This window comes from Nyctibius grandis, chromosome 2 (assembly GCF_013368605.1).
Source record: "Nyctibius grandis isolate bNycGra1 chromosome 2, bNycGra1.pri, whole genome shotgun sequence".
Taxonomy (NCBI): Eukaryota; Metazoa; Chordata; class Aves; order Nyctibiiformes; family Nyctibiidae; genus Nyctibius; species Nyctibius grandis.
The window spans coordinates 78,447,819-78,471,855 of NC_090659.1; the positions used below are offsets into that span (position 1 = coordinate 78,447,819).

The 24,037-nt window shown below is 37.0% G+C and overlaps 1 protein-coding gene across 14 annotated transcripts in view; it reads left to right on the plus strand.

Annotated features, from left to right (window-relative positions):
* The window catches only part of MYCBP2 (MYC binding protein 2), a 204,691-nt gene that overhangs the window by 106,502 nt on the left and 74,152 nt on the right, over window positions 1-24,037 (plus strand). For all 14 annotated transcript variants that reach the window (XM_068395507.1, XM_068395508.1, XM_068395513.1 and 11 more), the window contains 13 exons: window positions 1,528-1,670; window positions 2,476-2,576; window positions 3,779-3,997; window positions 5,242-5,467; window positions 5,813-5,931; window positions 8,896-8,983; window positions 15,186-15,238; window positions 16,512-16,684; window positions 17,026-17,170; window positions 19,245-19,457; window positions 21,329-21,384; window positions 21,819-21,934; window positions 22,866-22,963. In XM_068395507.1, the coding sequence (XP_068251608.1) occupies window positions 1,528-1,670; window positions 2,476-2,576; window positions 3,779-3,997; window positions 5,242-5,467; window positions 5,813-5,931; window positions 8,896-8,983; window positions 15,186-15,238; window positions 16,512-16,684; window positions 17,026-17,170; window positions 19,245-19,457; window positions 21,329-21,384; window positions 21,819-21,934; window positions 22,866-22,963 (1,750 nt within the window). The remainder of the gene's footprint in view (window positions 1-1,527; window positions 1,671-2,475; window positions 2,577-3,778; window positions 3,998-5,241; window positions 5,468-5,812; window positions 5,932-8,895; window positions 8,984-15,185; window positions 15,239-16,511; window positions 16,685-17,025; window positions 17,171-19,244; window positions 19,458-21,328; window positions 21,385-21,818; window positions 21,935-22,865; window positions 22,964-24,037) is intronic.

Sequence of the window (24,037 nt, forward strand, 5' to 3'; positions counted from 1 at the left end):
AAACTTCAGTAAATGAAAGCTTCAAGGCATTCTAACTTAATAATAAGCTAACATATGGCAAAAAAAACACACCAAAGTCCTGTCTTCAGATGAGAACAGGCTTAGGTTTTTTTGTTTCAACTGTGATAAAATTCTAAGCAGCTTTTGAAGGACTGTAATGGCACAACTCAGAGCTGTTACAGAATAAATTAAGTTTTGTTTGGAAAATTTGCAGACTACTGACTGTTGTCACAGTGTCTTTTGAAGTTTACTTGGACAACAGAAACCTAAATGTTATCTGATGGATGACTGTAGTCATGAACTTAATTTGAGGATTCCCAGTTTGATATATAATGACTTGAGATTTTGATTTGTGTACAGTAAAGGAACAAATGTTCCATCAACTATTATGGAACAGAGCTTGTAAGATTCACACTCAGTTTTGTTTGAAGGATGCTCAAATACAAATAGAATTGGTGCTTATGAAAATGCCAAGAAAGGCCATACCAAAAGCAGTGTGTTAACACACTTCTGATTAGGGCAGAAATGCTTTAGAAGGATTTGTTGGACCTGTACCCAGTTGGAATCACCCACTGTCAGTCACTAATAAATCCAAATTAAAAAGGCTTGAGGCTGACAGCAAAACTACAGTTCTAGGACACATTGACAAAAAAAAACATAATCTTTTTGTAGGAGTGGTTAACTTAAGTTACAGAGAAGGATAGATATCCTTGTTGTGCACTGAACTCCAAGTTTTTTTGGGCGTTCTGAGGTGCCAGTCCTGGAATCTTAATGTTCTGGAATTATATTATGAAGATCAAATCTTTATGGGCAAACGTAATAAATCCAAAAGGGAATGGGAAATTTTTCTTTACAGGTTGACTAAGTGATTTTGATTGTCAATGCCAAGGCTGAATCACTATCATATTGAGGTTTTCAATTAGTTTGTAATTATCATTCAGCTGCTTTGAAAAAGCAAATCAAACTAGATCTTTTATATATCTTACTGAAATAGTTTTGTGCATAATGTTGTGTAGGAGAACCTAAATTGACATACAGAATGGATTTCAAAGAAAAAAATATTTGTTAACAGTAAGCCTAAGACTATTGCAAAACCAAAATTAATCTTTAGAATAGGGAGGGAGAATCTTTTTTCCCTGTTATGATACTGCAGAAATATCCATTTCAAGAGTTGTACTCATTTCTGTGATGCGTTTAGTATTATTTTGGTTTTATCAAGATAGGTGGTTGGGCTTGGAAGAGCATGACAATTAATACATTTCTGTGGTTTGAAAGGCATCTAGTCAAAATAAACATTTCAGTAACATGCTTTTCATATTTTCTGCCAATTAAAAATAAAATAATTGCAAAGGACTAACACTGAAGCATTGCCTCCAAAATATCCTCCGTGGTTTCTTTGATTATTTCCTTTATTGCTTTATCATAAATTAATTGTTTTACTTACTCTATGCCAAAAATCAGTCAGTCATGTTTTTTTAATGTAATTTTGTGTTTTGTGAACTTACTTTAACTTAATCCACCATCCAGGAGTGAGTATGATGGAGATCTGCAATCCCAGCTTTTGAACAAAGCTAATGAAGAAGATAAAAATTGTAGCAGGGCTCTTTCTGTCGTGAGCGCTGTTGTACGAGCAGCCAAAGACCTGTTGCACAGGGCTCTTGCTGTAGATGGTAAGGCTTTTGAAAATTCACTTTCAAAATTTACTTTCCAAAACTTCTTTCTTTGATAGCAAGAGATAATAGTAGAATATCAGTGATACAAAAATTGATATTTCTCTTTTGCTTTCCAAAGAATATTTTTCTAATCTGTCATTACTGTAGGTATCAAACTGTGATTAACTAAGTCATTGAGTTGCACTTGAGTTATCATAGGCAGATACCTCATATAAATTTGCTCATCAGTTTAGCAAGTATCATATTAAAGCTGGTTTTGTTTCCAAAAGATATGCTGTGATGGGTCAGTTCAAAATTTTATTGCATGTTTTGCACAGTGGTGATAATCAGGAAGACTGGTAAAAGTAATGCATTTATAGGCACTTCAACATCCATTTTTGAGAAATGTAGACATTAGCCTTAAAACAAAATGATTTTAAGCTACCGTCTTCAGCCATTCTAGTCAAAATGTCCAGAAGATTGCATAGTGCTCTAGAAATTGCTTTGGAGGGCTGAGAGGAGCTGCTTGTGCTAGCTTTTATACTGTAGAAGGTATGAACACAGTTTCACAAAATGGCAAGGAATGCAATCTCTAAGAGGAGGAAATTTTTAAAGAGAGACCTGTATATAATGGCATATTTATCTCAGGTGAACTTTGCAGGTTTAGAATTTGACAATGCCTACATAATGAAAATAATTTGAAGTAAAAACTAGTTTAGAAACTAGAAGTTTAACTTGTAAGAAGCAAACCAGAAAAATAAGATGTGTTTTGTACCATAGTACATTTATTAATAATGCCTCTGTTGTAATTATCTTTGTTTAGCTGAAGACATTCCAGAACTACTCAGCTCTTCCAGTCTATTTTCAATGCTGCTTCCCCTCATAATAGCCTACATAGGACCAGTAGCGGCAGCTATTCCCAAGGTATGCTCCTCAACAGAAATTACTGAAGAAATTTAAGAATGTTATACAAGGAAAAGGTTTACTCTGAAAATCTGAACATCTTGATTTCTTATGATTTTATGAATTAGTGTTTTATATTTGACCATGTGACTCATTATGAATTTTCCAAGAGTCGAGAATTTTAAAAACATGTCATGTTTTAAAAACTACTTTTTTTAACTGAAATGGAAGACATTACAAAAAAAATACCTTAAGGAAGCAGAGGGAGAGATGACAGGCTTTAACAGTAGGAAAAGACAAAAAGTTACAAGGATCTGCATTTGACTCATTGATGAATATTGGTGGGATGAAATGCTTTTTATATTATGTAAATCCTATTTTTACAATAGATATCCAAAGCACTCGTAGCTGCTCATTAAGATTATTTCTATCAAAATTAGAGATGGGAAGATGACAACTATAAATAATTCTTACTTATCAGTGGCAGAGAAATGTGCCTAGTCTGGAACACTCCTGAAATCTATTCTTAGATTTATGAATGTCATTAATCATTAGCTAGTAGGCCCTATTGCCTTTTATTGCTTTTCCATGAACTGTAAGCTCTCTTCTGACTTCTCTTTAAAGGGAGAGGAAATAGGACTGGCCACTTAAAATTTAGCAGATTCATTTCATTAAAAATAGTTTCAAATTTCAGTTACTCTGTTACTGTGATGAACTGGAATTTAGAACCAAGTGTTTTCCTTCAGAAGTGTTCCTCTCCTTTGAAAATATCGTAGAGATTACAGAGGACAATGCGATGTTTAACACTATATGCATTAAAATATGTTGAACATTTGAAAAAAACAGTATCTACGTTCTTATAAAACAAAGTATAACTGGACTATGACTTCAATATGGTATTTGCCTTCTCTCAACTCATGCTTATTGTTTGTTAATGTTATGTCTTTTTAGTATTAGAGAAGGTGTTTTAGTGAAGGTATCTCACAGTTGTGTACAGATTTTTGTTTCAGTTTTGGCAAGTCTCTAAGAGGAGTATTTGAGATTAATATAGTGTTGCTTTTTCTGACAGGATTGTGGAGATGCAGAATTGGAAAACGACTGAATGAATTGTGGTAGTGATATTCTGAGAATATCGAAAACAACCATTGTAGAGAAATGTAAGTTTGTGAATATTGTTTTTACCCAGTCATAAGTAATATTTTGTGTGTGATGTTATGTTACAGGTTGCCGTTGAGGTCTTTGGCCTAGTACAACAGTTACTTCCTTCTGTGGCAGTTCTGAATCAGAAATACGCCCCTCCAGCTTTTAATCCAAATCAGTCTACAGACAGCACCACCGGAAACCAACCGGAGCAAGGGCTTTCAGCTTGTACTACCTCCAATCACTATGCTGTTGTAGAAAGTGAGCATCCCTATAAACCGGCCTGCGTTACACACTATAAGGTAAGCACCGTTTCTAATTGCGCGTGCAGTTTCTTAAAAACTTTTGACGTGTGGGTATTGTTTCATCAACATTTACTACCTGAAAAATGGTTGCCGTGGATGATAATTCATATTGTCTAATATAGAAGACAGTTTCCTGTATTATTATTGTACTGCTTTCTGGAGAAACCTGTTTATCCAGTAAGTATAGTGGAAGCTGTAGTGGAAACTAGTGTAGTTTTAACCCCCTAATGCAGGTGTCTAAGTCCCTAAATTTGCTCAGTCTTAGATTATCCTACTGTCATGCACAGTTTCTTTGCTCTAACTGTATAGACTGTAGAAGTTGGAAGTCTTGATGTATACATTATCTAATCATATATCAGACTTTCTTACCTAATACTAAAACAATGCTATGTAAAAATACTGAACATCAATTCTAGTCAAATTAATATGCATTATAGTGTAGGGATCCCTATGCTGGCAATTGCTGGTCAAAATTCTTCATTAATTACTTTCACTTGGAGCATGATTTGGCATTGCAGAAGTCTCTGAAGTCTTCTTAACTGTGTTAAGTCACTCTGAATAGGTTTCATTTTGCCTTACATGGATGACTATTGCAATAAAACTAGATTTTCCTCAACGTCAATAGAGAGAGTGTTTTTTCTAGCTGAGTAATGGGTTGAAGCATCAATTACATGCCTGAGAGATAAATCCCATGTTTCAGTTCTTAAAATAGTGAGTTCTGCAGTCACGTTGACTCCATGGCTGTAAATCCAGAGGTAGCAAACCTGGAATCAAGTAAGTGCTGGAGTGGAATTACTATTCCACTTGCTTGTCCTGTGAGACAGCAAGACGTCCACTGCAGAAAATGTAGTTATCATGTGATCTTCCTGTGAAGCAATGATGCTTATTATTTTTCTAAAAGTTTATGGAGCTTATCTGAAGCCTTAGGCTTAGCTTTTGAATATCGGTAGCTATATATGCTACAGTACTGTAAGCCGTATTCACAAGTGTGAATCTGAACATGTTGTAATACAAGATTATAATTCAGTAATGTGTAAAGCATTTCAGGTGTATCTGAATTGCAAAGAGTAAATAAGGTTAATGTTAATCTAAAGCATATCAAAACAACTGTACAGAATTACATAATTAAATCACTTTCATAGCCTAAGGAGTTAAAACCAAACGGAAATGAAGAATTAAATGTAAAAAAACCTCAAGAACCCCCAAAACTTGTACATAATTGGACTATTGTTTTGTTTTAGGTGACTTTTCCTGAATGTGTCAGGTGGATAACAATAGAATTTGACACTCAGTGTGGCACTGCTCAGTCCGAGGATGTTCTTCGTTTACTAATTCCTGTCAAAATTGCACAGAGTCTGGGATTTGGACCAAAGCATGTTTCTGTTCATGAAAACCTTAATTCATGGATAGAACTGAAAAAATTCTCTGGATCTTCAGGATGGCCTACCATGGTATTAGTATTGCCAGGTAATAAATAGATACTGCGATAATTTCTAGTAATGTGAATTATTAAAATAATGAAAGAAAGTTTGATTTTCCTGCAAAATTATCTTAGAAAATGAAATTGTAAAAGTGTCTTCATCCAAGATGGCAAGAGTTTATTAGGAGCCATTGGTTGTACATCAGTTGATTATGTTTATGTTAGGTTTCTTGTCTGAAGTGTTGATCTCCATGTTATTCATGGTTTTACTTTATACGTTACCTATAAAGCCTAGGTTTCATATATGCTCATGTAGAAGAAACATAGAAAAAAAAGGAGAAATATTAAATTTTTTTTAGATTTATTTTATGTATCCTTTTACTTCCTATAAGGAAATGAAGCACTTTTTTCTCTGGAGACTGCGTCGGACTATGTGAAAGATGAAAAGGCTTGTTTTTATGGTTTCAAATGTTATGCAATTGGATATGAATTTAGTCCAGGATCTGATGAGGTAAGGAAAAAGTGAAACGGCTACAATTGCTGCACCTATTATTTGTCTCCTATAAGGCCAGGTTTTTTTATAAAAATAATTGTATTTCCACTTCTGACTAAATAACGTTAGCAAAATATTTTTAATATTTTTTTTGTTACAGACATTCTTTGTTTGGAATTCTTTACTCTGAATATTATTGCAATGGCTTTTTGTTTGTTTTGGGTTTTTGTTACTAACTGTGACAGTCTGCAAATACATAGCATGATTTTATCTAATATGTCAATGGGATATGAAATATCCTAAAATTCTGACCTAGTGTTCCATCATAAATCCAAAGGACTGGGGCTTTCAGATACACAGTGATTCATATTTTGCTGACACTGCCAATTATGGGATGACAAACTTGCATTATTTTTCCAATTTTCACTCATACCAGAACTCTCAGAGTCCCTGGAAATGCTGTGCTCATTTAGGCTACCTGAGATTTTGCACAGTGGTCACCTCATCTTGCCTTTACAGGCATGAGTCATTTTCACTGCTGTTTCTTTGTTGCAAAGGGAAGATAAAATTTCTTCATGTCCCTGGGCCAGTGCTTTATTTTGGCTTATTTTAAGAGATTACTGAAAATACTTTATAATAATTCCAGAAAAATAGCCCTTCCCTTATCTTGGGAGTCTTTGGGCCTGTTGCTTCACATGAACTTCACAAGGTCTGCATCTTCCTTGCACTACAAACCTCACAGAAGATTTACCTTATCTTCTTCCTGGATTCTACTTGAGCTAAATCATGTCTTCAGCTTTTCAAAATGGGAGATTCTTTGGAATTTCATAACATACCAGATAATAAAACATACCATAAGATTATTAGCTATGATGGTCTCATTGGCTTGCAGCATATCAGATTTATAAGTTCTATAGATAATCTAACTAGTATACAGTGGTGCAGTAATAATAATTTTTGCTTAAGCAGAACAAAAAGATGCAGATTCATATACTTCATTAATTTTTTGAAACCATTTACAAACAAAGCTGCTGGCAGGTTTTTAATACTCAATGCTAAAACATGCTAACTTATATGTTAACTATATCATCTAAAGAAAAATTACAAGTAATTGTTTTCAAACATACCTTTTTATAGTCCAAACACTTTAATTTAAAGTTCTATAAATAGAAAAGCAAGTTTTACAGTGTTTAAGCTACCTTGCATGTCAGGACTAAAGCCTCCATAAGTAACTTAAGTAGTTGGACACAAAATGCAAGTTTCTCATTCTTTGAAGAACTTTGTGGTGATGATTTTCTGAAGTGTTACCACTGGTAGGAAAAAGCACATGTTCTTGTGGCCACTGTGTTTTCTCTAGCTTAAAGGAACAAAGTATCAATAAGACTTAATTCAAGTCAGTGGGATTAATTTTTGGACATCTGATTCTCCTTCCAAAGGACAAGCTTTTGGTACACTTACCTATGACATATTGAATGACATTCATTATCAGTGAAGTCTCTGCAAAAACTGAAAGATGTCATTGAGTACATTAAGGAATCGGGTGTAGTTGAACTATTAAACTTTGTTTAAACCTAGGATTTTTGTAAAAATTGTAGATTTATGATTTGATGAATGAAAATGAAGTCTTTTTGCTGGTCATTATTAAATCTACAAAATATGTGCAAAAGCTACCTTCTGCATAAAGGGTGTTCACACAGCAGGAAACTGTCTGGTGGGTTGATCCACATTTCACATCTTTACTTGCTTGCAATTTCAGAACGTGCTGTTTTGAATCCTAAAGATGCAGTTTGTCAAGGGTTTAGTTTAAAATGCATTTTGGAGATTTTTAAGTCTGCTTGGGAGTCTTGGAAAATACAAGGCAAGTATAGGGTTACTGATTTTGAAAGCTTTTTCCAAAAGAAGGATTTTTTTTTTTACCTACTTTGTATATTGCCAGTTTCTGTAAGTCTGCTTAGAAAATCCATCAGATGGAAGTTTCCCATCTCCCCCACTGTTTTTTGGTGGTGGGTTTTTTTTTTTGCCTTCATGAGAGGCGTCTGTCAGAGGTGTGCTGAACTACCCACAGATTTCTTTAAAAGTTAAAATTGGTGTTAGTGTCAGTACCTTTATGTGAGCAAAGTTGAAGAGGTTGTGCCCGCATGTAGCCAAGACAAGCTGAAGGGAAAGTATCAATACATTTCTTTACGGTTTACGTAGCTACAACCTCCCTAGCCGTACTGCTCTGCTCCCATTCCTTGTACCCGGCCTCCTTCCCTCCATGTATTTCAAAACTGTGTGCATGGTCTGTTCTTTTTTTTTCTCTTGTGAACAAAGTTGAAAGACACTGATGGAGAGACTCTTGTGTTTTCAGTGGCAAGTCTGGTGGGAGGGAGGGAGTCTTCCCATTCCCTAGAACAGCAGCATCAATGGGAAGAAATAACTTTACAGTGCAGATAGAAGGGAGAAACTGTCAAGGGCGTCTCCCAGGATTTATCATGAAGAAAGGGAAACTATGGAATCTTTTTCCCATCCTTGCCTCTCCAACTAGATAAAGGGAAGAAGAAAAAAAGTTATGAACAGTACTACCTTTAAACAAGATGAGAATGTGAGCTTGTGTAGTATGTATGTATGTACAGCTTAGAAGAGGCATTGCTTGGCTATTTGAATATGTATTGGTAGGTTTTTTGTGTTAGGAAGTTTCCTTTCTCTTTAACATTGTAAACAAAAGACAGTTATCTTCAGATGTTCTTACTAGGCTGCCAGAAGCATGGTAACCAGTTTATTAATACTCTTACCTAGTTGAAATTGTTCTACAAATTTTGGTACACTGGCCCATGTCACAGCAAAACATGACAAGCTATATGGCAAGAAGTATATTGCTGAGAAACTTCAAACTGTAACACGCAGTTAATATCTCTTAGGATAAAGCAGTGTCAGGGAATATATTCATTGTCCTGTTTTCTGAGGCGCTATTTTTGTTTTAAAATTTGTTTCAATTTGAAGGGTATTATTCAGCTGGAGAAAGAATTGGCAAATTTAGGAGGATCATGTGCAGCAGCTTTGATGAAGAAAGATCTAGCGCTTCCTATTGGTAAGTCCTGTTCAAAGAACATACTTTGTTATTTCATCATTTTTTCGGGTTTTCTGAATTAATACTACCTTTAAGTCTTAATGTTGCTTTTAGTTAGAGATAATCATATGAAATTTATTCTTAAAATGGAATTAATCAAACAAGATAATGTTTTCTACTTATAATACTGTTCCCTTCATGTGTGTATGGGAAAAAGGGAAACGTGGTCATTTAAATCTGAACCAACTCACCCCATCCACAGGTAGTGTAGCAGTGTACGAGCTATGTCCTACAGTTTCCTCGTGGTACTTCACAAATGTGCAGGTATCCTATTTGTATTTCTCTTTCACTGTTTTTACTTCCTGCACTCCACACCTTTCTGAATGAAAAATACCTGCAGCTTTGAATTGCAAAATTTAAAATTACTTGTTTAAAATTAAAAGTGACCATTGCATCTGTAGACGTTATAGCCTATTACATACTTTTACAGCAGATGCAGCAAATAAAAGTTTACAGTAACCCAAATGCAATTTAAAATCTAAGGAAAAATATGAGTTTATGAAAATTAATGGATATGGAGATTTAATTATAACTTCTAATGATGCAGCCATATTCTGTGAAGGAAAAACAGGCTCATAATCTATAATAGGATATCTTTTTGATCATTTTAATTTAGGAGCACAAACGAGAGCTCAAATATTGTTAACGAGACTCGAAGTGTGTATTAATGAGCAGGAGGGCATTGATCAGTGTGCAGTTATAACCACAAAACTTAATTTGAATTTTTTAACCTAGTGTTTTTGCTTGTGTATTTGAATGTGCAAATTTCTTACTTTATGTTGTAAATAGGCACTTCAATTGCACTGGTAGATCTATATTTCTCTCTCAAAAGTACAGGCAATTCTATAGTTTAAATAGTGCCCTCTTTTCTTATCCTCCAAACAGCCGCATTAACTCCTTAGTTTTGTTGACTTCTGTAACACCCATTTATCCTACTGTTCTCCTATGAAAAAAAAAAAAGCTGAAATTGAGATGCTTTTAACTTAATTTCCCAGGTTTTCTAATACTTTGTACTTCTATCTAAAGAGGTTTTTTTGTTTTGTTCTAGTTTTCAATGCCTAAAACAAGAAGGGAAAGTGAGTGGTACATAGATTGGCTTTATATGCTTTCAGCTAGAAGGAATTTGAAATAAAACATGCAGTTCACTTACCTGTACAGTCTTGGCCACCTATAAAAGTGGTTTTGTATGATCTGCAAGAGAGGAGAGACAGGTGCATTGCCTGTAAAGAGTTTCCTGATTACTGACATAATTACCATTGATTCTTCTGTGTGTTGTTTCTCTATAAGAGCACTGGACCCTGTGAATAAACAAAACTGATGAATTATAGGCAGCAGTGGTAGTATTTGCAAATGGAAATCACTGTGCAGACTTTTTAAGATGGATTTCAGTTGTCTGTAATTTTGCTTTGTTTAAGTATTTGCCTTGGTGTCTCAGAAAAACTCTATGGCAGAAGAAGAGGTAAAAGTGTGGTTTTCTAGAGCAACATTTAAATGCCTTAGTATCAGACTATTTTTTCTTTTTCTGCATTCTAGATTATGTATCTTCTACCTTTTGCTGCAAGTGAAATGGTGTCTTAAAAAATACTGTATTACTGTCATTGCTCATCTGCAGAGCAATATCTTCTTATTCATGGAATTCAGTGTCCTTTAATAAAATCCTATATAATTATATAAGACTGTCTTGTAATGAATACACACAGGAAGGCCCTTTTTATTAGATTTTTCATACTTTTATAATTTCTACAATTTTATCTTTGTTCTGTGTGGGGATATATACAGGCAAAAGAAAATAACCTAAGAAAAAGGCTGACTCCACAAAATAAACTTACAATGCCTGAACTTTGGCATTTAGAAGTTAGACACCTCTATCTAAGCTAGAAGCTCTAACCTTCTTTTAGAGTTAATTTAGACATCTTCAGAGGATGGTGCATGTCGTCCTAAGATGAAGATGTAAGAAACATTAAATTAATCACCCAAAGGAGGGGAGTCTGTTTCTCCTCCATGTGCTATAAAGATATCTTGTAATACCTAAGTCTGAGCTCATTATCTCATGCTTCACTGCGCAGAACTAGGTGAAGCCAATCCTGCTTCGTTTCCCAGATACTCCTTAGACCTCTGGATCCAACTAATTGCTCTTAAAACCTGGTGATTTTAATGAAGACAATAAGAAACTTCATGAACTTTCTGTCAAGGAAAACAGGATATTGAACTGACTTCAAATCAGGGTTACTAGTTGTTACTGGCATCCTTGTAGTACCCTTCCATCTTCAGCTTTATTTGCATGATTTATCTTTATGTATTGACTTTAAGGAGGTTGTCCTTCACAAAAGAGGTACCTTGCTTTTTAGTAATTGTTGTAGTGGGTATATTTTGTATACAAGTAGCCAAATACTTGTGTAAGTATTCCTCTAGAACCATTAGGAAAAAAAAGTGTTTTGAAACACTTAGAGGAAGCAATCTAGGAGGTTCCTCAAATGTGTGGAGGACAACTTCCTCATGGAAGTGGTAAATGAGCCCACTAGAGGAGGGGCCCTGCTTGACCTGTTGTTTGTGAACAGAGAAGGACTAGTGGGAGATGTGAGGGTCGCTGACCGTCTTGGGAATAACGACCCTGAAATGTTAGAGTTTTCGATAGTGGGGGAAGTAAGGAGGGGCAAGAGCAGAACTTCTGCCTTAGATTTCCACCGGGCAGACTCTAGCCTGTTTAAGAGGTTGGTGGACCGTGTCCCTTGGGAGTCGGTCCTGAAGGGCAAAGGAGTCCAGGAAGGCTGGACATGCTTCAAAAGGGAATTGCTAAATGTTCAGGAGCAGGCTGTCCCGGTGTATAGGAAGACAAGCCGTCGGGGAAAAAGACCGTCCTGGTTAAACAGAGAACTTAGGCTAAAACTTAAGGAAAAAAAGAGAGCCTACTTGCTCTGGAAGAAGGGTCGGGTAACTTGGGAGGTCTATAGGGACGTGGCCAGGTCGTGTAGGGAGAAGATTAGAAGGGCCAAAGCTCAATTAGAGCTTGATTTGGCTGCTACAGTCAAAGATAACAAAAAAAGCTTTTACAAATACATTAACAGCAAAAGGAGGGTTAAGGAGAGCCTCCACCACTTGCTGAATGAGGAGGGTAGTGTAGTGTCAGGGGATGAGGAAAAGGCAGAGCTGCTCAATGCCTTCTTTGCCTCGGTCTTTAATGTCAAGATTGGTTGTCCTCAGGAGACTCGGCCCCCAGCGCCTGAAGTTAGGGACGGGGGGCTGTGTGAACCCCCCGTAATCCAGGAGGAGACGGTTAGTGACCTGCTGTGCCAGTTGGACACCCACAAGGCTATGGGCCCAGATGGGATTCACCCCAGAGTAATGAAGAAACTGGCAGATGAACTTGCCAAAACACTCTCTGTTATTTACCGGCAGTCCTGGCTAACTGGAGAAGTTCCAGCTGACTGGAAATGAGCAAATGTAACGCCCATCTACAAGAAGGGCCGGAAGGATGATCCAGGGAACTATAGGCCTGTCAGCCTGACCTCGGTGCCAGGCAAGGTGATGGAACAGATCATCCTGAGTGCAATTACATGGCACATGCAGGACAATAGGGGCATCGGGGCCAGCCAACATGGATTCATGAAAGGCAGGTCCTGCTTGACCAACTTGGTCTCCTTCTATGACAAAGTGACCCACTTAGTAGATGAGGGCAGGGCAGTGGATGTAGTCTATCTAGACTTCAGTAAGGCATTCACAGAATCACAGAATCAACCAGGTTGGAAGAGACCTCAGGGATCATCGAGTCCAACCGCTGCCCCTACACCACCCTGTCAACTAGACGATGGCAGTAAGTGCCATGTCCAGTCTTTTCTTAAACACATCCAGAGATGGTGACTCCACCACCTCCCTGGGCAGCCCATTCCAATGTCTAATAACCCTTTCTGAAAAGAAATTCTTCCTGATGTCCAACCTGAACCTCCCCTGGCGAAGCTTGAGGCTGTGCCCTCTTGTCCTATCACTAGTTGCCCGGGAGAAGAGGCCAACTCCCACTTCATTACAACCATTCAACACTGTCTCGCACAGCATCCTCCTAGACAAACTGGCTGCCCAGGGCTTGGATGGGTGGACTCTTTGATGGGTTAAAAACTGGCTGGATGGCCGAGCCCAGAAGAGTGGTGGTGAATGGGGCAAAGTCCAACTGGCGGCCGGTCACTAGCGGTGTTCCCCAGGGCTCAGTTCTGGGGCCGGTGCTGTTCAATATCTTTATAGATGATCTAGATGTAGGGATTGAGTGCACCCTCAGCAAATTTGCAGATGACACCAAGCTGGGTGGGAGTGTCGATCTGCTGGAGGGTAGGAAGGCCCTACAAGAGGGATCTGGACAGGTTAGATAGATGGGCCGAGACCAACGGCATGAGGTTCAACAAGAACAAGTGCCGGGTCTTACACTTCGGCCACAACAACCCCATGCAGCTCTACAGGCTGGGGAAAGAGTGCTTAGAAAGCAGCCCGGTGGAAAGAGACCTGGGCGTGCTGATCGACAGCCGGCTAAACATGAGCCAGCAGTGTGCCCAGGTGGCCAAGAAGGCCAATGGCATCCTGGCCTCTATTAGGAATAGTGTAGCCAGCTGGTCTAGGGAAGTGATCGTCCCTCTACTCGGCACTGGTGAGGCTGCACCTTGAGTACTGTGTTCAGTTCTGGGCCCCGCACTTCAAGAAAGATGTTGAGGTGTTGGAGCGAGTCCAGAGGAGGGTGACCAAGCTGGTAAAGGGTCTGGAGGGTCTGACCTGTGAGGAACGGCTGAGGGAGCTGGGGTTGTTTAGCCTGGAGAAGAGGAGGCTCCGAGGTGACCTTATTGCAGTCTACAACTACCTGAAGGGAGGTTGTAGTGAAGTGGGAGCCGGCCTCTTCTCCCAGGCAACTAGCGATAGGACAAGAGGACACAGCCTCAGGCTTCGCCAGGGGAGGTTCAGGTTGGGCATTAGGAAGAATTTCTTTTCAGAAAGGGTTATTAGACATTGGAATGGGCTGCCCAGGGAGGTGGTGGAGTCACCATCTCTGGATGTGTTTAAGAAAAGACTGGACATGGCACTTAGTGCCATGGTCTAGTTGACAGGGTGGTGTCAGGGCAACGGTTGGACTCAATGATCCCTGAGGTCTCTTCCAGCCTGGTTGATTCTGTGATTCTGTGAAAGAACATCAAGAAGGTTTAGTCTTTTTTATTTGAAAGGAAGATGGACCAGACAGTGAGTTCTTCATGTGTTAGGAAAACTTTATCTTTGAGAGTACACCCAAATACTATTTGACTCACCATGTTCAAAAGGTCACACTTCCTCCTTGCCAGTTCTCCAAGATTAAATTTAAGATACCTCCTCCCAAGAGAGAGGTCTGTGACAAAGATCTAACTTAAACAGCAATGTGGAATTGATCCATGTATCTAACATATTGCTTACTTGTTTCAGATTTGGTAGAAGTTGTTTCTGAGAGCAGAGTTTTTAGATATCTTTATTTCTTTTTGTTTTAAAAATGCCTTAGGACTTGATTCTTCTAATTTCTCTTTCTCTCTTCTGACTAGTAGAATTGCCTGATATGTTTTTGAGAGAGAGTAGAAGGAGGGTAACTTTATCTGTTTTACTTTTCTGTTAAAAGACTGTGTTTGGCAATTCTGGTCACCCTGGAGTCAGACTTTTGAGCTGTATTTGTGAGAAAGAAATATTGATAATAGAATGTATTTGAGTTTTATCTTTTAAAGAATCATAATTTGCAAAATTGTGCAGTTTATGAGGTTTTCAAATACTGTTACTAGGGTAAACTCTTAAAAGGGAGCAGCTGGTGCATACTCGTAGGTATTGCTTCCCAGAAACAATCTTGACCTCCCAAAATCTTTTTCTGAAAGTATCTAGTCACATCCAAAGATTTGCCATACATACTGTCTTGGATATAAGAAGATAAGTACCAAATTTTTGTTTTGTGTAATGTATATTGTTTATTTGCTTGTGCACTGAACTACACAGTACTGCATGTGTTACTTGAAAATATTAATCTTTCAGCTACTGGTTAAACAATATTACACATCATCATGCAAACTTAAATTTTGTAATATAAAAGGCTTCACTAAACAGAATTGAATTTCACATTCTATAATATGTAGATAAATGTCAGTATTGTTATGAAAAATATGTCTTTATATTTTTACAGCAGGTAATGAATTTGAAGAAGATCTTGAGATACTTGAAGAGGCTGCCTTACAGGTATACTGCGGCTTTTTATCCACTGCAACATACTTGAGCACATAATTGCATTGAAACTTTTTGACTGCTACAGAAGAAAATCATTTGTAGGGTTTTTATAACAGAAGGGAATCCAGCTTGTTATAAAACAGTTTAAGACAGTCTTAAAGAAATTTAGTATTTACATTAAATCTGCTTAGAAAAAAATCCATAAAATACCATATAGAAAGCTGGATGACCAAGTATATTTCAAAATATCTAAGTGTGTGGCTTAAGTTGCACTATTTAGCAAATTTTAAACGTTACCAAAATTAATCCTTCACATATCTTTGTAATTGCAGAAATAAAATCACTTTTTCAATTGGGTGGTAACATTTATCAAGTCCCAAATAATACGGTTGCAGTTGTTCTGGTTTGATGATGATATTTTGTTTGTTGTGATGGTACCTAATACTGGTCAGTGACTCCCTATTTATAGCTCCTAGCTGACAAGGAGCAGTGAAAAAAGAGTTTTCATGTTCTCTGTCTTTCCTAATTATCTTCAGGGCAACTGTTTTGAAACTGTTTGCTGGAAAAACATGTCAGTGCTACAGTATGACCCCATTGCATAGGCCTTAGATGACAGAATAATGAACAGAAACTGTCTAAGGGGAATCAGATGTTTCTTGGAAGAAATATTTTTTCAGCAATGTGTTCTTGCACCCACCGTGTTCTAATTTAAAATGTGAACTAGGAGTGTGCGTGCAAGTAACGGATTAATTTTCGCTTTTAGTCCTGTCTTTTCAGTATTTTATGCAACTTTCCACCTTCCTTCCCTTCTTGCAAAGAAGGAATTTCTTTTACTTTGTCTCCAAAAATATCCTTCTTTAAGAGATCTGCCTTTCTATAAGTTTTATCTCTAGCCTTTTATTTTCTTTTGGAACATGCTCGTTGGTCACATTTTCAGAACGGCTTTCTTCATTCTTCTGGTCACAGTTCAGCAGTTTAGGATACTCTTAACATGAAAGTTCATATTACCTTATTCTTTCCTCCAGAAATTCTCCCTCAACTCAAGCTCATTTAATCTTTTTTGACATAAATTATTGTTTTATAGACTGAGCTGACTTTCTTTAAAAAACTTCCATCATAGTAAAGTTTATCCACTCTTCTCCTCCTTGAATGGTTTTCAGTGCCCAAAGTGTCTGTACCAATTGTGTCATATTATGGGAAAGTGTCTACATGTAAGATACTGAAAAGCTGTTTTATGTCTCCATCCTTTCACCCCCACCTCAACCTCTGCAAAAAAAAAAAAAAGGTGTGCAAATCTCACTCCGGCATTCTTGGGAAGGGCTTGGCACTATCTCACTCACCAACCATTTTGGAAGCTCTCGAAGGAAATCTTCCACTGCAGGTACAAAGCAATGAGCAGTCATTTCTGGAGGATTTCATTGCTTGTGTACCAGGATCAAGTGGTGGACGACTTGCAAGGTAAAAGTTTGTGTGCTGTGTGAATAAACCCATTACTTCATAATTGTGATGTTTTAAGTTTTGCAGCAAAGTAGAAAATGTTTAGTTATCTGCTAAATTTTAAAACCTGTGCACTGTTCCTTGTCTATACAACTAGCTATAGAATTTTAATAGTTATATCAAATACTAGTAAAATAAAACTATTTGGCCATATTGTTTCCATTAATATATTAGGTAAAAGCATTTATGTATTCAGAACTTCTGCATCCTTCCTTAGGTGTAAGACATGTTTGTACAGAGTAAGAATTTATCTTTTGGAGGGCTATAAGAAATTTTAACGTAGGTGTTTTTCTTTGCTGTAGGTGGCTTCAGCCAGATTCATATGCTGATCCTCAAAAAACATCATTGATTTTGAATAAGGATGACATTCGATGTGGTTGGCCAACTGTTATTACAGTACAAACAAAAGACCAGTATGGGGATGTTGTTCATGTTCCTAATATGAAGGTAATTATTGTAATCTTGGCTGTTCTTATACTTCATTGTGCCATCTTTTAGTATTTGTTGTAGATATTCCACAGAATACTCTTGTATACTGCAGAAAGTGGCATTCATAGATTCAGTGTAGTCAGACTTTCTTACCTCTAAATCCACAAAATTATCAAATTCTGTATTATGCCAACACCATCTCATGAAATTTATATCTTGTCTGTAATGAGCTATGTATGCGTAGCTTGTCTATAATGAGCCACACATGCATAGCTGTGAAAATAATCAGTTGCAGGCGATGTTTGATGGTGATGATGTGTGAGGTGACAAGAATACATTTTTTAACTTGTAAGCCAGGAGAGTATTATAAATTGTATACTGAGTAAAAGTGATGGAAAAAAGAATCAGAAGCACATTGATGGACCGTTTTAGAGTCACTTTATTTTAGACTAGAACAGCACTTCTCCCTTTTCTGTTTCTAATATTTGGAAGTTCCTGTAGTATTTGAAATTCATAAAATAACTGACAAGGTCTTGGATTCTTGGGTTTTGCTTCAATTTCTTCAGTTAATCACTGCTTTTCTAAATTTTTTTTTTTTTTTTTTTTTTTTTGGTTATTGAAGTGCTGGAAAGGAAGTGTTCATGATAGCCTCAGGTAGAATTAGAAAATCTTTGGAGTAAAACCTGTGACGTGTATAAAAGTTAGCTGCTTGATTTGAAGTCGTGAAGCAAGCAAACAAAACAAATTGAACACAAAAGGGTTTTCACATCGTTCTAATAAATTAGGTTACATCTATGTTTTAAAACCCACTATTATTATAGAGCAGTTGGTTTTGTTCAAGCCCGAAAGTAGATGAAGTACCTTTTACAAAGGCATAATTCCTGTGATAAGAGTTCTCAAATCTGTTCTTTGTATAGGATATAATCAGAGAGAGTTATTTTACAGTGAGCTGTAAGCTCATTAATGAACAGTGAGTCTACAACAGTAACACAAGAATCAGCTTAGTCACAAACACAGCTAGAGTGAAATTTATCCGTGTGGTTACTGACAAATTTGTGACAGAGGAAGTAGAAAACTTTAGTGATTTTATTCTATCAATCAGGAAAAGGATATGTAAAATATCATCATCAAAATTATTGCTGGATTTCTTATTTAGTTATTGTTTTTCTTCACAAATGTATTTAAAGTAACAGAAATCTTAATTCAATTTAATCATTCTGTTGGACTCATTCAGGGAGGTGGTGGAGTCACCATCTCTGGGTGTGTTTAAGAAGACTGGACATGGCATTTAGTGCCATGGTCTAGTTGACAGGGTGGTGTCCGGGCAATGGTTGGACTTGATGATCCCTGAGGTCTCTTCCAACCTGATCGAGTCTGTGATTCTGTGATGTAACTTCCAGTAAATTAAGTTAAATTTTGATAAAACAGTGCATGAAATCTGCAATATTTAAACATACTTTATTGCAGATTTAAGATGAGTTATGCATAAACTTATCTTTCAGGTAGTCTGTTCTCCCTCAGAAAACTATGTACAGCTAACTATGTTACCTGTAGTAATGGAGGTCTGTGGTACCTCTGGGGAAAAAAAAAGAGGCTGTTAAAATATGCATTTAAAAGCACAGTATAAATGTACAGTGCTGATGTAGTAGGGTGGCAGAGCTAGCCAAGATCCAGTCTGGCCACTGCTGATCCAGATCTAGCAGGCCCTGATGATTCACTCTGAAATCTGTGCGCTCATTTGGAAGGCTCTCTTCCCACTTTGTAGCGTTTTCTGTTGTGGGAAAGCTTAGCTAGGTATACTAGACTGTGTGCTGCTTCCCAGGGAGTGCGCTGGGACTGGCAGAACTGACACTGGCCCTTACTGATCATGTGCCAAGTCAGTTGCGTGCTTCTCTCCTGTACATTTCCATTTTTCAGAGATGCTGTGCTTGACTTTGCAAATTGTTAAGTGTAGTCACACAGGTTTTTGACACAACTGGATTTATAGTGAGTGCTCTAAGCATTTTGTCATTGTACTTTATCAGATCTAAAACAATGTGTGTGTGTGTGTTTTCTCCCTAAATTATTTTCTGTATTCCATGTCTTATTGCAGGTAGAAGTCAAAGCTATTCCTGTTTCTCAGAAAAAAACATCTTTGCAACAAGAACAAGTTAAAAAGGTGCAACGGATACCAGGGAGTCCTGCAACAGCTGCTTCCCCTAGTAGTGATATGACCTTTGGAGGACTTCCTTCACCAAAGCTTGATTCTTCCTATGAGCCAATGATAGTAAAAGAAGCTCGATATATTGCTATTACAATGATGAAGGTAAATTACTGTCATTTTAGCAATATAATATGTGTAAAGATATGCAAAGGAGAAGGAAAAAAAGTGTGTTTCAGTTTGGTCACAATCTAAAAATACATTAATTATGAATTACTTTGATTATATTTAAGTTCAACAGAAAACTAGGTGCATCAAAAGGCCCAATTGCCTGATAGCTAAAGCAGTTATAAACTGGATTAGCATTTAAAAAGAAAAGTTGTCTTTGATTTTGATTACACTGATGAACAAATTAGTCTGAGTCACCCAGGAGAATGAAAACAGCTATTGAAATGGTGGAGGGGAAGTCAAACCAATGTATTCATATAGAGCTGGAATGTTGCAGTGAATCTATATTAAAAACTAGAACTGGTGAACATGGGGAAAAAAATCAGAGCTCAGCATAATAAAAAGGTCATACAAATGATTTGTGTATCAATGCGTAAGTACTACACAGCTAAGAAATGTGACATGATGTGTATAACTAGCGGTTGGACGACTTAATAAGATGTGATTAATCAGTAGTTAGAGAAGGATAATACTTAGTATAATCAGTACGGATTATGGAGGGGGGAAATCAGCAAACTAGCATCTTTTAGAGGGTACAGGGTTGTTTTCTGCAGAGGATAGTGCTACAGTAGTTGTGTGTAAATAGTGCAGCTGGCTGCTAAATAGTGTCTTAATGGATCAATGAAAGAACTACGAAATCAATATGGTGTACAACAGATGGTTTAAAAACTTGTTAAATCACATGTCTGAAAAGATATTTACAACCAGGGAGTGCATATCAAGGAGATGAATGTGATTGACTTGTTTGTTATTTTTTTATTTGGGGTACTGCAAAGATCACTTCCAGGCTTGATGCTGCTTGGTAATTTTACCAGTGACTTGAGCAGGGAAAAAAAAAATACATTATTTATTCAAAGTTAGAACCCAGATGGGATTTCTGATAACCATTGTCCACAGGTACTTGCTGCTTCTTTTCCAATAATAGGTGTCAAATCTGCTCACGCAACTGTTGTGGTGGCACACCTTGGAACACATTAGATACTCTGGAGTAAATGATGGTGGAGCAAGGTCAGGGTGTCCAGAAATTCATTTCTAGATTTGATGGACCCTTTGAGTGAGGAATGCTTGATGTTAGCTAGTTAACCTGTAGTCATTTTTTTTTTTTATTGAATTAGGCTAAGATAAAATGAATTTAAAGTTGTCTTAGTAGATAACAACAGTACAAATCTTTGTAGAAAAGTAAAAAAGTAAAAGACACACACCACGGTAAAATCCAAAGAGTGTCTTTCTTTTCTTATTGAAACATGCTTGACTTCTATGTTTAACACCTTTCTGGGTGATCTTCCAGAGGTTCCTTTCAGATTAAGTCTTTTCCATCCAAAACTTTAACGTTTTTTTTTTAATTCAGAAGAGAGCTGATATTTTGCTGCTTAAATTAAGGACTCTCTGACATTCTAGTAAATGCAAATGTGTTGCCTGCTGTATTTGATTATTAACAGCTTGACTGATTCAAGAAAGTGTAAATACTGTCTTGTAAATGGGGTCTTCAACACACTGCCTGCATTCAAAGGCTTTTTATACAAGTGAGATTAGAAGAGATAGAAAGACATAACTGTGAGCAAGGGTTTTTGTTAGCAATAGCTATCTTTCTTTAAATTGCCATTATTTGGATAATAGAAAGTAAAGGTACTTTTTTCATGTATGTGTATATATATGTCTCTGTTTCTTCTGGTTCCCTGATCAATGCTTCTGGTGAGTGTAAAGTTACATTAGTCTGTTCTTTGAGAAAATACTCTGCTTTCTTTTATTCATGGCTGTAGTATAACTGATAACTGTTGATTTTATTGTTGAATTTAATCTGTTTATAGGCATATGAAAATTATTCTTTTGAAGAACTACGATTTGCTTCACCAACACCAAAGAGGTAATCATTAAAAAATTACTTTTTTAATAGGAACTTAAATTAACATGTCCTGTCGTTTCTGCTTACACCCAGACTCACAAGCCTTGACTGCCAGCTAATCTTGTCTAAGGGTAGAAACACTACAAAAATGGATTATTATTATATTTTTTTATTAAATTTAGAGGTTTTATTTAAATCCTTCATTCTCAATTGTTCTAATGTTGATTTGTGTTATCTGCTCTCTGAATGTGTTCTTTCATCATTTGTGATAAATAAATGTGGCATAGAGGGTTAAAACTTCATAATAATTGATATGGGGTTAGTACACTGGATGGGGGGAAATGGTATTTAGATCATCTGATAGAAAAAAATAGTTTCCAAACTAAGTATTACAGATTATTTCCAAGAAGACAATTATTGTTTAATGATTTCAATTGGGGTTTTTTTATGCCTAGACCCAGTGAAAACATGTTGATCAGAGTCAATAATGATGGTACATACTGTGCAAACTGGACTCCTGGAGCTGTTGGCCTCTATACCATTCATGTTACTATAGATGGAATTGAAATAGGTACTTAATTTTCACTATACTTAAGCATAAATTTTTATTGTATCCACTTTGTATGCTGATAAATGTATGTATTGGTGCCCATAAGATTTATTATTACCGTTCATAGCAAAACTTAGCACCTGAGTTTTGGTTCAGAAGCCTTCTATCTAATTCCTTCTTCTTTCTCAAACGAAAAAAAAGACCACAGTGTGCCCAGGTGGCTAAGAAGGCCAATGGCATCCTGGCCTCTATCAGGAATAGTGCAGCCAGCCGGTCTAGGCGAGTGATCGTCCCTCTGTACTCAGCACTGGTGAGACCGCACCTTGAGTACTGTGTCCAGTTCTGGGCCCCGCACTTCAAGAAAGATGTTGAGGTGTTGGAGCGAGTCCAGAGGAGGGCGACCAAGCTGGTGAAGGGTCTGGAGGGTCTGACCTACGAGGAATGGCTGAGGGAGCTGGGGTTGGTAATTAAAGATACTGGCTGTTCACATTGTAGGCCTTTTCTGGTTGTGTAACTTGGCTTTTAAGGCTCTTATGTTTCTCACATTTTGCAATTAGCATTTGCAGCAGTACAGCATACACAAGCTATTGCCTCTCCAGGAGCTTTCACTTGTACCCCTCAAACATTAGACTCTTCTGTGTTCACCATTCCTTGAAACATACCCCTACAGACACTATTAGGATACAAAATTACCTAATAGTTCTGTGCACACAAGGTGTGACAAATATCTAACAACATGAAATTATATATCTGTAAATTTCCGCATATGAAGATACAAATGTTGAGAAAGTAATACTTTGCACCATGAAGCAACTGCAAGTGTTGTTCATGGCAGAGAGATAAGCGAGTGGTTATTTTGCCTACTCTGCACAAATAAACTGTAGTTACTGTTTGACTAATATATCCCCTTATACTTTTTTATTTTTTAAACTTAGTCTTTGTTTGCTTATAGATGCTGGACTAGAAGTGAAAGTAAAAGATCCTCCAAAGGGAATGATACCTCCTGGAACCCAGCTTATTAAACCAAAAGCAGAGCCTCAGCCAAACAAGGTTTGGAGAACTGGGAAAAAAATACCCCTATAGTTATATTTGGGTGGGATTTTATTGTTGTTTGATACGTACTTTGTCATGTTATAGTGCTGCAGGACTTAAGGGTATTTGCAAATCACTTTAATGTGCTGAATGGAATGAAATTAATATACTGGATAAAATGACAGATATTCATTCCGTTTCTGTCTACCCATTAATAAAACTGTTACAAGCTCTACAGAAACTGCCTTAGTCTTGGCTTGTCACACAAACATTGTGCAACTATTATGAAAGCCACAGACTGCATTCCTGCACTATTATTAGTTCTTTTTCTTTGATATTGTACTGTGAAATTAGTTGTACAAGGGGCTTTACAAAGATTTGGTTTGTTTTGTGATAAGGATCTTTCTTCAGTCGATATAAAATCCAAAATTAGTATCTTTAGTGATATCTTCCTTTCTTAGAGTATCATGATTTTATTTTTAAAAATTATCCTTTCTGCAGCTTTTGGCTTTTCCATTTCACCTTATCATTCCACCCTGAAGGACTAAAGTAGACACAAATAATGGAGGAAAGCTGAAAGGTGGTGTGGCAGTGCTATAAGGAAAATGCCCAGATGAGGGAACCATGTTCCACTTCCTCTTAGATGCAAAGGAAGGGATATTAAATGAGGCGCTGAATCTTTTTTTCATGGAATAAACCTGTATTAAAAGATGTGGAATTCTGAAATACCACAAGGTTATCCTTCCCTGTCTTATTACAACTGCAAACGTGGCTAAGAAATACATGGTTACAAAAAGGATCAGGTGTTTACCAACTTCATACCTATACAGCATGTCCTGATTTAGTTGTTCTCCAACTTTCTGAATAATCTACAGACAGTAACTTTGCTGTACACTTCCCCAGTCTGTAAATGCATCCAGTGTCTGCTTCTGCCACTAACAGGATTCTTTTCCCTGCACCCACGCCTCAAAATAAAAATAATAAATTTACCTTTATTTTCCACACAATTTTTTATCCCTTGTAGAATTTTTTTTTTCTTTTCAAAAAATACTTTTAGGCTTTCTCCCTTCTCTTGGAAGGATGACTTCCTGG